General features: G+C 47.1%; 1 protein-coding gene across 1 annotated transcript; it reads left to right on the top strand.

Moving 5' to 3' along the window:
- The first annotated feature begins 467 nt into the window (after window positions 1-467).
- On the top strand, window positions 468-2,888 carry LOC131675490 (kinesin-related protein 4-like). The gene is made up of 3 exons (XM_058954488.1): window positions 468-674; window positions 2,343-2,540; window positions 2,712-2,888. The coding sequence occupies exons 1-3, from the start codon at window positions 468-470 to the stop codon at window positions 2,886-2,888; spliced, it is 582 nt and encodes a 193-aa protein (XP_058810471.1).
- The last annotated feature ends 10,942 nt before the right edge of the window (window positions 2,889-13,830 follow it).

Below are 13,830 nucleotides of genomic sequence, written 5' to 3'. Positions count from 1 at the left end.
TTCGTATATGCATCTATGTGCGAAAGACTATTTAAGAGCAATAATTTTTTGTGAAGCGAGATGTTCATTCGCCATTTTTAAAAATTATCATGCAGTGATACTTTATTTCGTAGTACGAATGTATACAATTCCTCACGTATTTTTCATTCCAATTTTCCTTTAATAGCCTTAAGATTGTGGGCACGTAGAAGAGAAAAAATGAAACAGAACAAATGCAATCATAAAAGATCAAAATATTAACATAAATATTCCTTTTTGTAAATAATATGGTTAAATTATCAAACTGCAATTCTTTGTACGGTATGACTCGCTTCGCTCACGTTGTCTCAAAAAACACAATACGACATATACGTGGATAGGAGACGTCTTGCGTCGCCAAACATCTATAAAAATGTGCTATAAACTGGAAAATTTATAAATTTTGTTCATTATTTCCAGATCGATTTCAAAATCGGTTTTCAGTCAGTATGTGGACAGGCTTGATTGGTAATCAAGTTATTGGTCCGGTACAACTTCCAAACCCACTAAACGCTGAAAATTACCTTGAGTTCCTGCAGGATATACTTCCAGGATTGCTTGATGGTGTGCCAGAAGAACTGCAAGAAAATCTTATTTTCATGCATGACGGTGTACCAGCACATACTGCTGTGAATGTTAGGAATTATCTTGATCAGGTAATTATTATAGTATACATTTGTAATAGCGTGGGCCTTCAATGCCAACAATTTCGCTATTATTACCGAATTATTTAAGGGGAGGGTAAGGGAGGCGGTGTATTGCTCCTAGCAAAGCAGGAAAGAGAAGGTGTAGACTTAATGATTTCACACACTCGACTTCGTTAATCGACCGTTTATTACAAACGCACTACCTCGATGACCGGCACGTTAGCGCCATGTCACCTCATTAACCGACTCAAACTAAATTAAGTGACGAAGATACGTTGCGCCGGCTCGTGAGAGCCTGGCGCCGCACACAAACCGCGAGACAATGCCGAAGGAAATAGAGAGAAAAAAGAGAGGAGAGAAAACTAAACCTGACCAAAAGGGTGATGGCTGCTTGGCAGGTGGGCTGCAGGTGAGATGGCTAGCGCGAGACGTAGCCCAGTTCTCGTTGTCATGGCTCTCACACTCTTTCTCGGGTTCGAGGCAAAGAAGAAGATGACAATTCCACCCAGTGCGGCCGATCTCTCTCGCGTGCGCCGATCTAGTAACGAGTGCGTGCGAGTCGGCTTCTCACGCCTTCCCCACCACTGTCCTCCTAATCGACGGCACGCGGCACACGGCCGCGCGCCGAGCCTCACCGAACTACATATAATTTCTTTCTCTCTCTCTCTCTCTCTCTCTCTTACTCTTGACATATCTTCCCTTTCGCTTGCTCGCTGCTTGCCTTTTCTCCCTCTCTCTTCTAGCTGCAATTCTGGAAAGAATAAAGGCAGGCATCAGACACGTAAAATAACGTGCGTCCGATGCCAGCCGTGCGCCTTTGCCTAGGATGGAGGGGGAAGCAAGCATACGGTGCAGGCCATGACCAGCCTACACCGTCACACATTGTTGTTGGAAATATGTAAAAGCGTCTCACCTATTTTGCTCTGCGCATGTGCGTGACTACACGTCTCGCTCTCTCTTGGCGGCTAGCGGCGTTGCCGCTCAATTCGTTTTAGTCTCTTCCGTGACGCGGACGCCAAAGGCTTTCTCTCGAATAAAGCATTTCTTTTCTACAACTGTTTATTCACTTATTCTGCCTGCTTTACCCTTCCTTACCAAAAATTGTATTACGCAATTTCTCCTAATGAAAGTCTTAACGCTCTGAAATTTCATGTAGGATAATTTTGTCGTGGCTTTATGCCAATTATTTGCTGAAGGGAATATTGCTCTGACTTGAAAGGAAATTTAATTACTTTTATATTATTCTTTATAACAAATATAAAAGTCGTTCTAGCACAGATAGCCATATGAAAATTTTCTACTTTGTATCATACTTGACGAGTTTTATTTCCGTCGCTCAAAGATTCTCAAATCTCAATTAAAATCCGCTCTCCTCCTCTTTCCCTTTTATTTCAACTCTACTTTGAATATAAAATTTTTTAATCTCTACGTATGCTGCCAGTATTTTGATTACTCGTACTACTTCAGTCTACAGAAGTTTTAAAACCAACACGGCTTCATTAGTATACTTCGGGGAGCATGTGAGAGTGCATTCACAGTACAGCGCTAGAAACCAAATATGTATATGTCTGTACTTGCACCTGCATGTACAACTGTCGGCTAGAAAAATTATTGGTTTCATAACAAATTTTACGCAGGTATATTAAAATCACTTATAAAATATTTTAATTCTTCAAGGTATATGGCGGCCATTGGATAGGCAATAATGGTCCAGTACGCTGGCCAGCAAGATCTCCTGATTTGAATCCATTGGACTACTTTTACTGGGGAACATCCAAAGAAGCAGTTTATCACAATGGCGGCCTCGATGACCCAAATGACATGATACGAAGAATTCAACATCACGCCCAGCATCTAGAACCCGAAAAAATACATGCAGCTACACATCAGATAAGACGTAGAGCTATTTTGTGTATTCAGCAACAGGGGGGGCATTTCGAACAATGCTTGGATGGTGATGATGGTGGTAATGGTGATGATGGTGGTAATGGTGATGGTGGTGGTAATAGTGATGATGGTGGTAATGGTGATGATGATGTTGTTGAGGAGGAGGTCGAGAATGGTGATGATGTTGATGTTGATGGCAATGATGAAAATGGAGAAGATGATGATGATGATATGAACAACGATGGTGAAAATGATGGCAGCGAAGACGGTGAGGCTGATGATAGTATGGATGAAGATGATGACGACGTTGGCAACGATCCGGATTGGGAGATATGAATTGACATGTTTTTTATATTTTTTCTTTTCTACTAAGGTTTTACTAAAAACTAGTCAGCCTAATAGTAGACGAAATTCGAATAATCCGATAAAACGTTATAGTCTGTGTAAATAAAGATGATTTATTATATAAATCTGTTTTTTTAATCATCTCCCTTAGCTGTTTTGGTTGTTCTCAATACGCGCCTCAATTATTTAAATTTTCATACACCACTGAGTTCATCACAAACAGTTAGGATAAGTGGACTTATGAAAAATTTTTTATAGAATTGAGGTAATTAGATAAATAATTAAAAAGAAGAGTGATAATTTACTCGTTCAACTTCTAAAACTGGAATCAAGACAAATAATTATACGTGAGGTGACAGAATGTCAACTGACGAAAGGCTAAATAAGCGTAGGGTGGTGAGACCGTTATCGTTATTCTACCTTTTTTTCCGCTCTCGTCCTTCCTTTCCCATATTTCACAAAACAGACTACGTCTAACTCTTGATCATTAACAGTTATACCACAGCTTACCTTTGATCTGTTGCATTACCTGTTCCGCCCGTTGCTTTTGTCTTTTCAATATTATCTTCACGTCTTCTACGGCTAAACAAGGCCACACTATGCTCCTTTGCCTTTCTACCAATATCCATGTTTGACTCTAACTCTTCTATCAAGCAGCACTGAGCACATCTGCCATTCACACAAATCTCTATATATCTGACACACTTCTGAGACCGCCCTGAGGTTGACCGCTTTTTCTTACGAGTCGTTGCTCTACCTTCCCATCTTCTTAAACTAAGCTCGCTCCGCCCTATTTTTTGAGACTCTGCTTCGACTAACTCTTTCTCCAAGTCAGAATGGCCTCGTCCACTCGTCCGCCCTATTCCGCCCAGCCCCCAGCTCGTCTACCTTTTATGACGTAGCCCTCTGCTCGTCTGCCTTTCATGACGCTGCCCTCTGCCCGTCCGTCGTACTCCGATGTCTCCCTTTCACCGTCCGTCTAATTTCGACGCAGCCCTCTGCTCGTCTGCCCTATTAAACGCAGCCCTCCGCTCGTCTGTCCTGTTTTAACATAACCCTCCGATCGTCTACCCTTTTGGACGCAGCCCTGCGTTCGTCCGTCTTATTTTACACAGTCCTCCGCTCGTCCGTCTTATTACACCTTGCCCTCGGCTCGACCGTCTTATTACACCTTGCCCTCCGCTCGTCCGTCTTATTTCGACGAATCCCTCCCACCGTCCGTCTAATTTCGACGCAGCCCTCTGCTCGTCTGCCCTTTATGACGCAGGCCTCCGCCCGTCTTCCCCATTTTACACAGCCCTCCGCTCGTCCGTCTTATTTTACACAGCCCTCCACTCATCAGTCTTGTTTTAACATAGCCCTCTTATCGTCTGCCCTTTTGGACGCAGCCCTCCACTCGTTCGTCATATTGGGACCTAGGTCTCTGTTCGCCTGCCCTTTTTGACACAGCGCTCTGCTCGTCTGCCCTTGAGGATGCAGCTGTCTGCTCGTCCGTCCTATTTCACACAGCCCTCCGCTCGTGTGCCCTATTTCACCTAGCCCTCTGCCCGTCCGTCTTATTTCGACGTCTCCCCCTCGCCGTCCGTCTTATTTGGACGTAGCCCACGGTTCGGAAGCCCTTTAGACGCAGCCCATCGCGCATTCGCCTTGTTTCACACGGCCCCCCAACCCGTCCGTCTCCTTTTACTCTGCCCTCCGCTCGTCTGCCCTATTTCATCCAGCCCACAGCTCGTTTGCCCTTTCCGACATAGCCCTCCGCTCGTCCGTTACATTTCGACGTAGGGCCCAGCTCGTCCGTCTCATTTCACCTTGACTTCCGCTCGTCCGCCCTATTCCGCCCAGCCCCCAGCTCGTCTACCCTTTATGACGTAGCCCTCTGCTCGGCTGCCTTTCATGACGCTGCCCTCTGCCCGTCCGTCTTATTTCGATGTCTCCCTTTCACCGTCCGTCTAATTTCGACGTAGCCCTCCGCTCGTCCGTCTTATTCCGATGTCTCCCTTTCACCGACCGTCTACTTTCGACGTAGCCCTCCGCTCGTCCGTCTTATTCCGATGTCTCCCTTTCACCGTCCGTCTTATTTCACCCAGCCCTCCGCTCGTCCGTCTTATTATACCTTGCCCTCGGCTCGACCGTCTTATTACACCTTGCCCTCCGCTCGTCCGTCTTATTTCGACGAATACCTCCCACCGTCCGTCTAATTTCTTAGGTCGCACTGCGTTCGTCTGTCCTGATGCCCCCCAGCCTCATCCCCCGTTTCGTTTATTCTTCTCAAAATCCGCACCTTCGCCACATCCACTACTCTCTCCGAGCAGCCTGGCACCTTTGAATCATTACGGATCTTCTTTCGTATGTCGGTTTTTTAAACGATGAAGTTACCATACGGAACAGGGCAACGAGAGATTGATTTTTAAAAAAATTATGGAAATTTGTTTTTGGAATTTCTTTTCACCGAAAAGTGGCGACGACTTTTATAATTTTCAGTTTTTTATTATTTATAATTTTTAATTCAACTTGGAAAAATTGATGTACACACATTTACGCACTTTATGAAAAGCGTTTCGCTTCCCAGACTACGACTTAAAGTTCTAATGCGTTCTACAATAATCCTAATTATTTTGATAATTGTAGCTTGCTCGTCAGATTAATAATAATATTTCAGAAATGCGCAATGTATTGTAGATCTAGTCTTCATCATTGCGATATTTTCTTTATAATTATTATGTGCTGGAAATAATTTCATGACTAATGATCATTACTGAAATTCAAATTTCACTTATCTGATTCGAGGCGCCGAGTTGCTGCAAGCCATCGTAGGGACAGTATTTTTGTTTACGAGCCGCCTACTTGCCAAAATGCGTTTTTTCTCGGAGATTTAAAGCTCCTACTATTATAGGCTCTATTAGAGTCTCACCCATAGTCTCAAATTCAGATGTGATACGATTCACACGCGTGAGTAATTTTAGAATGGATTTCCTGTGTGTAACTAGTGTAAATTGTCTCGCACACGCGAATTGAGACTTTGTTCCAAGTGTGATGACACATCAGGAGTGAATTTCCCTCATGGAAATTTTCAGCCGAGGGTTGTCAGTATTTATTTATTATTATTTTATTTCTTAATCTTAAAAAAGCGTATAACCAAGCTAATTGGAAACACACTGTACGCCTCTACCTATTGATCTCAATTTTCTCAAAAGCAAAAAAAAGCAATGATATAGTAGCCGATCACAGCGATTTTCAGCATTAAATGAACATAATTCTTAAGTAACACAGCGAGTTTGAATTCGACGAGTACCAATACTAAATAACCTATTTCGCAAAATAAACACAAAAGCTTTCACGTACATCATTGTTATTAGTCAATCAGTATTGAACCGTTCTTTTTATTGATACGCGTTCAATCAATGAATACGTATATCAGTATGTAGACATGGGAGCTCCGTGTTGCACGATTGGGTTGAGCACCGCCTGCAATCAGCGGCGGCGCGCGCCGCTGGCCCCCCCTCACTGCTCCGCGCTCGCTACCAAGCGCCCGTTCTTCTAAAGCTGTGCGCTGATTGGCCGATCTTTGAAGCTAATTATCTAATTACCTAATTATTTAATCGAAAAACTAAGAACACAATTCTGAAATAATTTTTCGAGACGAATCGAATGGAATTATTAGTTACATATGTTTTTGAATCACCCTGTATATATATATTAAAAACAATAATAGGGAAGTAAATAAGGGAAAAAGGAGGAAAACTGTGCATATTCTTTACCGACATGAAGGCCGCTTTAGACAAGATAAAAAGGAATAAAATATGGGAAAATCAGGAAAAGAATAGAAGAAATATATAAGAAAACAGGAAGTAAGGTAAAAGTTGGAGAAGAAATAATTGGGGAGTTCGAAGCTTACAAAGGCGTAAGGTACAGGTGCCCTTTGAGCACTAAGCTACTTAATCTTGCCTTCACTAACCTGGAAGTCAAGATCAAACAAGTGCAAGAAGGAGGGGTAGTGATAGGAAGGAAGAAAATATTGACATTAGGATATGCAGATGATGTAGTGATGATGGCAAAGAGTGAAAGTGGAATGAAAGCGATGCTGAAAATGCAAGAGTGGTCAGCCTCCGTGCGCCATGGGCTGGTCTCTGCTAATTTTTCTGGGTTCTTTCTCGGTAAAGAAAGCCGGCGCTGACTTTCACAGGCCGAAGTTCGCGCTGGTTGGGGAAGGTTGATACAAAGAAACGGACACTCTAATTCAATGATATTATATATGGCGATTTCATTTATTGACGCCTTTTCACAAATATCGCTACGAGATTAACTTCGCCACGGCGAGCGCGCTCGCTCAGCCTTTCCGCGACAAGAGTTCGCGGGATCACGCGAGCGAAATCTCTCAGCGTGCGCGATAAATCAAAATACGCAAATGTCCGTAATCGAGCGAGAGCTGGCTCGAGAGACAAACAGGCGTTAGACCCACCGGATGCCGACGGTCCGTCGACAGAGAGGCGACGCCGGCGAAAGCATAGGCCTGCTGGGAACGGCGCCCTGGCGATGACCGAGGCTGCTGCAGGAGGGGCCGCAACACGGCCTTTTTCCCCGTGGACGGTGAATGGTCGCTACTTGTCCGGGCTCGGCTTGGAACTCCTGGCTCTCCTGGCAAGTAGCAGTTGCACTCCTGGCAGCAGTTCCTCTCTGGCCGAAATATCCTCTCGTCCAGTCTCTCCTTAGGCGGCCCTAATTACTCGAGAGCTCTCTCTTAATTTCTAAGCCTCGCGCCGCCGCGCTCCCACTTCTCTCGCCGTCAAAAATCAGTCAAAATTGCTCTCTCTCTCTCTCTCTCTCTCGTTCTTCTCGCTCTCACTCGCACTCACGGCGACACCTCGCCGATCGTCGCGCTCCCCTCTCCAGATCCTGCAACGACACAAGTATGTAGTCGGTATATAGCGTACACTTGGTCGCTGCGTTCACGCGAGGAGAGTGCCGCACACAGGGCCAGCGAGCATCGCTATAGCCCTGTCACAGCCCCCCACTAAGCCGCGGAAGCCGCAGGCACCCGTGGGTTACCCAACGCAACCCTCCTCGCTCGAACACAGGACCAGCGAGAAAACGACTTAAAACTATATTACAAAATCATAATCATAAAAACTTCAATAATTCAGCTCGCCAAAACCTTCAAAATCAATAAAAATAAAAATAAATAAACAAACAGAAATAAACATACCAAACACAGACAAAATAGAAAATAAAATAAAATAAATCAAAACAACATAAAACCCTTTTAAAGTGAACAGATTTGGTACCTCAGCCTTCTCATGCTTTATCTGGGGCTGCGCCCTTGCCAATCGCCCTGGCAGCGAACTCGCATGCCTGGCGTTGGATCCTGGTCACTTCTTAACTCGTCCGTAAAATAAAAGAAATAAAATAAACAATACCAACATCACACTCACACAAACATCACACAACAAACAAATCACTCTCGGCTGTTACCTTTCCTCGTACCACGAGGAAGCACGTATCTTTTAAGCTCAGATACATGAGCCATTGGTACCTGCTTGTTGTTATTCGTGGTTAGCATATAAATTCCCGGAGAAACCACTCGCAAAATCTTATACGGACCGGTATATCGCCAATCCAGTTTTGCGTTTTTCCCCGCACTCGCGCTTGACAGAGTGTGTGCTCGCCTCAAGACTTGATCACCGACCGAAAACTCTACGTCTCGACGTTTTCTATCATAATGTTTCTTCTGACGGTTTTGTGCTTCTTCGATATGTCTAATCACAAGATCGCGTAACGCATCAAACGAAACCTACACCGGTTCTCGATGACTCGCCTCGCTTCTCGTTCCCCCGACTATCCGTCGAATCTTTGCGTGTCGACTCGCATCCTGCGCCATCCGACGCTTCCAAACCCGATGCGATCGGTGTCACCCTAACTGCTACCTCTCCGCTCAGCACCATAAACTCCCTGAACGAGGTAATGGATCGCGACGACGTCTCGTCTACACCGTCAAGGTCGTCAGTTTTTGAGTTTCCAGCCTGCTGAGGCGATCTCTCAGTCCGAGTTTGTTCCGGAACCGGCCGCGCACGCGCCGCTTTCCCCTCTGGACCTCTCGAAGACCGCGCGGTCTCTGCAGTTTCCATCGAGTTCATGCCCGGCTGATCTACCTCGGGCGTTCTCGTCGATTTACCTCTCGACCCACGCCCGAGCGTCGGACTCCCTTGGCCATCTCCTCGATTTCGCTCTGATTCGCGTGCACTCAGCATTTCCCCCGACTCCAACGCTCGCTTTCCTTGCTCGCGCTCGGGCCCTGCTTCACGCGTTCTTGTCCATCGTTCGTTCAATTCGATCCAGTCGAACTCTTTCCTCGAACTCTCCTTGATTCTATCTTTCGCGCCCTCGCGTTGCATAGAGGCCTCTGTTTTCGCGTTATTCGCTTCCAAACTAGCTTCATTTCGATCAACCTGCTGTCGAAACTCTGCGAACTTGCTATAAAACAGCCTCATGAACGCGACTTTTGCCCCGTTGGGTGCCCTATTACTCACAACTACGGAATCCGTCGGGCAACTGGGTCCCGCTTTTAAGTTTTCCAGAGCTTTGAGCCACACCTGACACTGCGGACATGTTTCCAACGTCTTATTTTCTTTACCGTAACCTTGGCACGTTAGCTCCGCTCTACTTCCTTGTGAACACCGGTTCGCGTAATATCCTAGCTGTTTGCATTTGTAGCAGCGCACTGGGTTCTTTCCCCGATTGCGACTCGCACTTCGGTCAGAAACCCCTCTGCCACTCGTGCCTCCAGCCCCCAACGACTTCGAACTTGTTCTCGTCGACTTCAAGTTCTCTGGGCTTGGGCACTCGGCCTTCCGATGTCCCAGCCCCCGCACTTGTGGCATACGCCCTGAAAGGTCACGCGCCCTTCAGCGTTCCTCACAGCAGGGCTCGCATTTCCCCTGGGCGGGCCCCTCTGCGAATGAGCTAGCTGGGATAACACGGCCACTACATCTCTCGGCAACTCTTTTGACGAATCCGCTTCCTTCCGTTGAGCTACACCTTCACTATCCGGATAGCAGCTACTGCCTACGGGTTTTGTTGCCGACTTATTTTTCTTTCCTTGGTGGTCCTTACTATTCTCATTCCTGACCGCATAAACTCGTTCGCCCATCGCAAAGTTCGCACCGCTGCTAGTCTTCGCGGTTCTTTTTGACGAATCTCCGCGGTAAGCGACTTCTGGCATCAACGACTTCTGCGGCGCTGGCGGCGGGCGGTAGCGATTCTCGATGTCCCGTCTGCGTTCAAATCTCTCCCCGTACACGCGAAGGTCTCTGAGCGTTTGAACCTTCTTCGCCCTGATATAATTGCGAAGTTTCGGGTATAAGTTATTTTTAATCAACTCAAGCTGTCTACGTTCCGAAAGCTTCGGTTCTAACCTACTCGCAATATACAGGAAGGCCGTGAGACATTCACCTAATGGCTCATCTTCGCCTTGAGTTCTGCGGCGTAGCGCGTCGTAAACATCTTCGCGCGATCGCCGCGGACAAAACTGGCGCTGGAATTCATCTTTAAAATCCTGCAATGTATCCCAGCCTAGGCGATTCGTTTTCCACCAGAAAGCCATTTCCGCGCTAGTAAACGACAACATTAGCGCCGACAATATCTCCGCGTCCTTGAATCTGTAAAATGATTGCATTTTATGCAATAGCCTCAAAAATTGCTCCGCTGTCAGTCCGCCTTTCTTCGAGAATGCTAAAGACCAACTTTTTACCGTCGTGACCGCGTCTGCTTGTTGCCCATTAAGAAATCGGCCCCTCGGTTTGCTCGCGCGCTTTTCATCTGATGCGCTCTCCCGCCACGTTTCGTCGTCGTCGAGTACCGAGTCGTAGTCCGTGTCCTCTGCTTCATCAGGCTCTCTACCGGCTTCACGTTTGCCTAGCCGCGCACTCGCGGTATCATTCACGCGCTTCTGATCGTAATTCGTCTCCCAAGGTCGATACTTCACCCCCAGCTGTGCGCTATCACGCACCGGCGTGCTCGTACTTCCCGGGCCTCGCGTTGCTACCTGCGATATGCCCTCGCATTCGCCCCGGCTCTCAGCATTATTTACCCTAGATGCTGCCGAAGTCAACTACGCCGGCCAAAACGTTTTTACTGCGCGCTGTCACATCGATGGCTCCCGACCATGAAAACTCTCCGGTCGCCGCTCCGCGCGCGCTCGCACAATCTCTGTTTGCGTGTTCGCAGTACCCAGAGCTGGCGCGAAGTCCGTCGGCACCGAACGATGCAAGCCCGCTCTTTCTTTCCTTCCACGCACCTCCTCACGCGCGATCGCACCATCTGTGGCGCGAACTCGCGTCTCCGATGGCAACGCACGTGCCTCCCGCATGACGTCACTCTGCTCTCGTCGAGCGCTTACCGCTGCGTTCACCTCCGCCTCTAAAGTTTCCAGCAGTGATCCGACCCGCGCCGATGATGCGCTTCTCGCATCAACGACAGTCGGTATTTCACCTGATAGAAAATCATCGGCGCTCACAGGCGGTGCCAGTTCATGATGCACGCTATATAAAAATGCGCGAAATGCCCTGTCTTGCACGATCGCAATCGTGCCGTCCGTAACTAATTCGTTCGACGTCATCCATATCAGCAATTCCTGAATTTGCATTGCCTGAATGTGCTCCTATATTGACTTTACTACAGGAATTCTCATAACCCGCCTTCTAAACGCTTCTGGCCGCGGCCGCGATTCCGCAGCTCTCCGATGCTTGGGCGATCTCGTCACCGGCATCGTATTTCACGCGACCCCGCGCGGTAAACAAACAGGCACCAAAACAGACCCAAGCTTTCCTCGGCCTATTTCGCCTTCACTCGGCCTAAGCGTGTTTATCCTCTTTGTTTTCGAGAACAGCTCAACGTGCACAAGCTGGCATGCCCATGGTGCGAGTACGCAACACAAAGATCTGACTCAACCTATAAACACGCCTAACCTTGAGCTCTCGCTCAGAAACAATCCAAACAGCCGAGAATGATCGTTGCGATTCTCGCAACTTTCATATTCACAAACACACATTCAAACGTACAAATTTGACTAGCCAAAACACCCGTCTCGAGCAATCGCAATCTGCGTAATAACAGCACACAAATTTACAGCGTAATCGCTTAATCACAACACCGCGATACTCGCCTCAGCCCGTTTCACTAGCTCCGGGCTTCCGCGTAACTCGAGCCAAATGCGTTGACGACACAATAATGACGAAAACTCAAAATGTCCCATGCAACTAAAATTTTCCCTTTTCCAACTTATTTCCACGGCTCTCGCTCGCTACTCCCCGAATTCGCAGAAAAGCGCTGATCGGCCGAGACACCGCACTGTTCAAAACTTATCACAAAGGGAATTATCGCGATCACCTCTTTCCAACCATAACAAAGCGATGCGAACAACGAAAACCCGCCGAGATTAAACAAGGGATGCCATGCAAGAGTGGTCAGCCTCCGTGCGCCATGGGCTGGTCTCTGCTAATTTTTCTGGGTTTTTTCTCGGTAAAGAAAGCCGGCGCTGACTTTCACAGGCCGAAGTTCGCGCTGGTTGTGGAAGGTTGATACAAAGAAACGGACACTCTAATTCAATGATATTACATATGGCGATCTCATTTATTGACGCCTTTTCACAAATATCGCTACAAGATTAACTTCGCCGCGGCGAGCGCGCTCGCTCAGCCTTTCCGCGACAAGAGTTCGCGGGATCACGCGAGCGAAATCGCTCAGCGTGCGCGATAAATCAAAATACGCAAATGTCCGTAATCGAGCGAGAGCTGGCTCGAGAGAGACAAACCGGCGTTAGACCCACCGGATGCTGACGGTCCGTCGACAGAGAGGCGACGCCGGCGAAAGCGTAGGCCCGCTGGGAACGGCGCGCTGGCGATGACCGAGGCTGCTGCAGGAGGGGCCGCAACACGGCCTTTGCCCCGTGGACGGCGAATGGTCGCTGCTTGTCCGGGCTCGGCTTGGAACTCCTGGCTCTCCTGGCAAGTGGCAGTCGCACTTCTGGCAACAGTTCCTCTCTGGCCGAAATATCCTCTCGTCCAGTCTCTCCTTAGGCGGCCCTAATTACTCGAGAGCTCGCGCCTAACTGCCCTTCTTCTCTCTTAATTTCTAAGCCTCGCGCCGCCGCGCTCCCACTTCTCTCGCCGTCAAAAATCAGTCAAAATCGCTCTCTCTCTCTCGTTCTTCTCGCTCTCACTCGCACTCACGGCGACACCTCGCCGATCGTCACGCTCCTCTCTCCAGATCCTGCAACGACACAAGTATGTAGTCGCTATATAGCGTACACTTGGTCGCTGCGTTCACGCGAGGAGAGTGCCGCACACAGGGCCAGCGAGCATCGCTATAGCCCTGTCACAAAAAAATTAAAAAGATACCTGGAAGAATGGGGATTATAGCTAAATGTAGGAAAATCAAAGATGATTTAATGCAGGAGAGGAGGAGGAAGGGGGTAGGAAGAAGAATTAGAATGGGAAGGTGAGAAGATAGAGATCATTAAAGAGTACAACTATTCGGGATATGTGATAAGCAGAAATAACAGAAATAAGAAGCAGATAAAGAAGGTAGAAAGGAAAATAAATAAATAAAACTCGGAAGACTATGGGGGCTAGGAAAAAAGCTATTTAGAGAAAATTGGGAGTTAAGGATGAACCTGTTCTACGAACTGGCAAAAAGCATGATTATGTACGAGGTGTGATCAAAAAGTAAGGTGAATTTTTATTTTTCTCAAAAAATATTTATTTATTCATCAATTTTTATTTTATCTCCTTCAAGGTAATCCCCCTCGGATATAATGCACTTGTGCCAACGCTTTTTCCAATCCTCAAAGCATTTCAAAAAATCATTTTTTGTGATCTTGTTTAGTTCATCCTTCGATGCCGTCTTTATCTCCTCAATCGTGGCAAAACGCCGTCCTTTC

The sequence above is a fragment of the Phymastichus coffea genome, unplaced genomic scaffold, assembly GCF_024137745.1.
Source record: "Phymastichus coffea isolate CEN01 unplaced genomic scaffold, Cenicafe_Pcof_1.1 PCOF00023, whole genome shotgun sequence".
Classification (NCBI taxonomy): Eukaryota; Metazoa; Arthropoda; class Insecta; order Hymenoptera; family Eulophidae; genus Phymastichus; species Phymastichus coffea.
The sequence above is the reverse complement of the archived record's forward strand: the minus strand, read 5'-3'. Positions and strand labels throughout refer to the sequence as shown.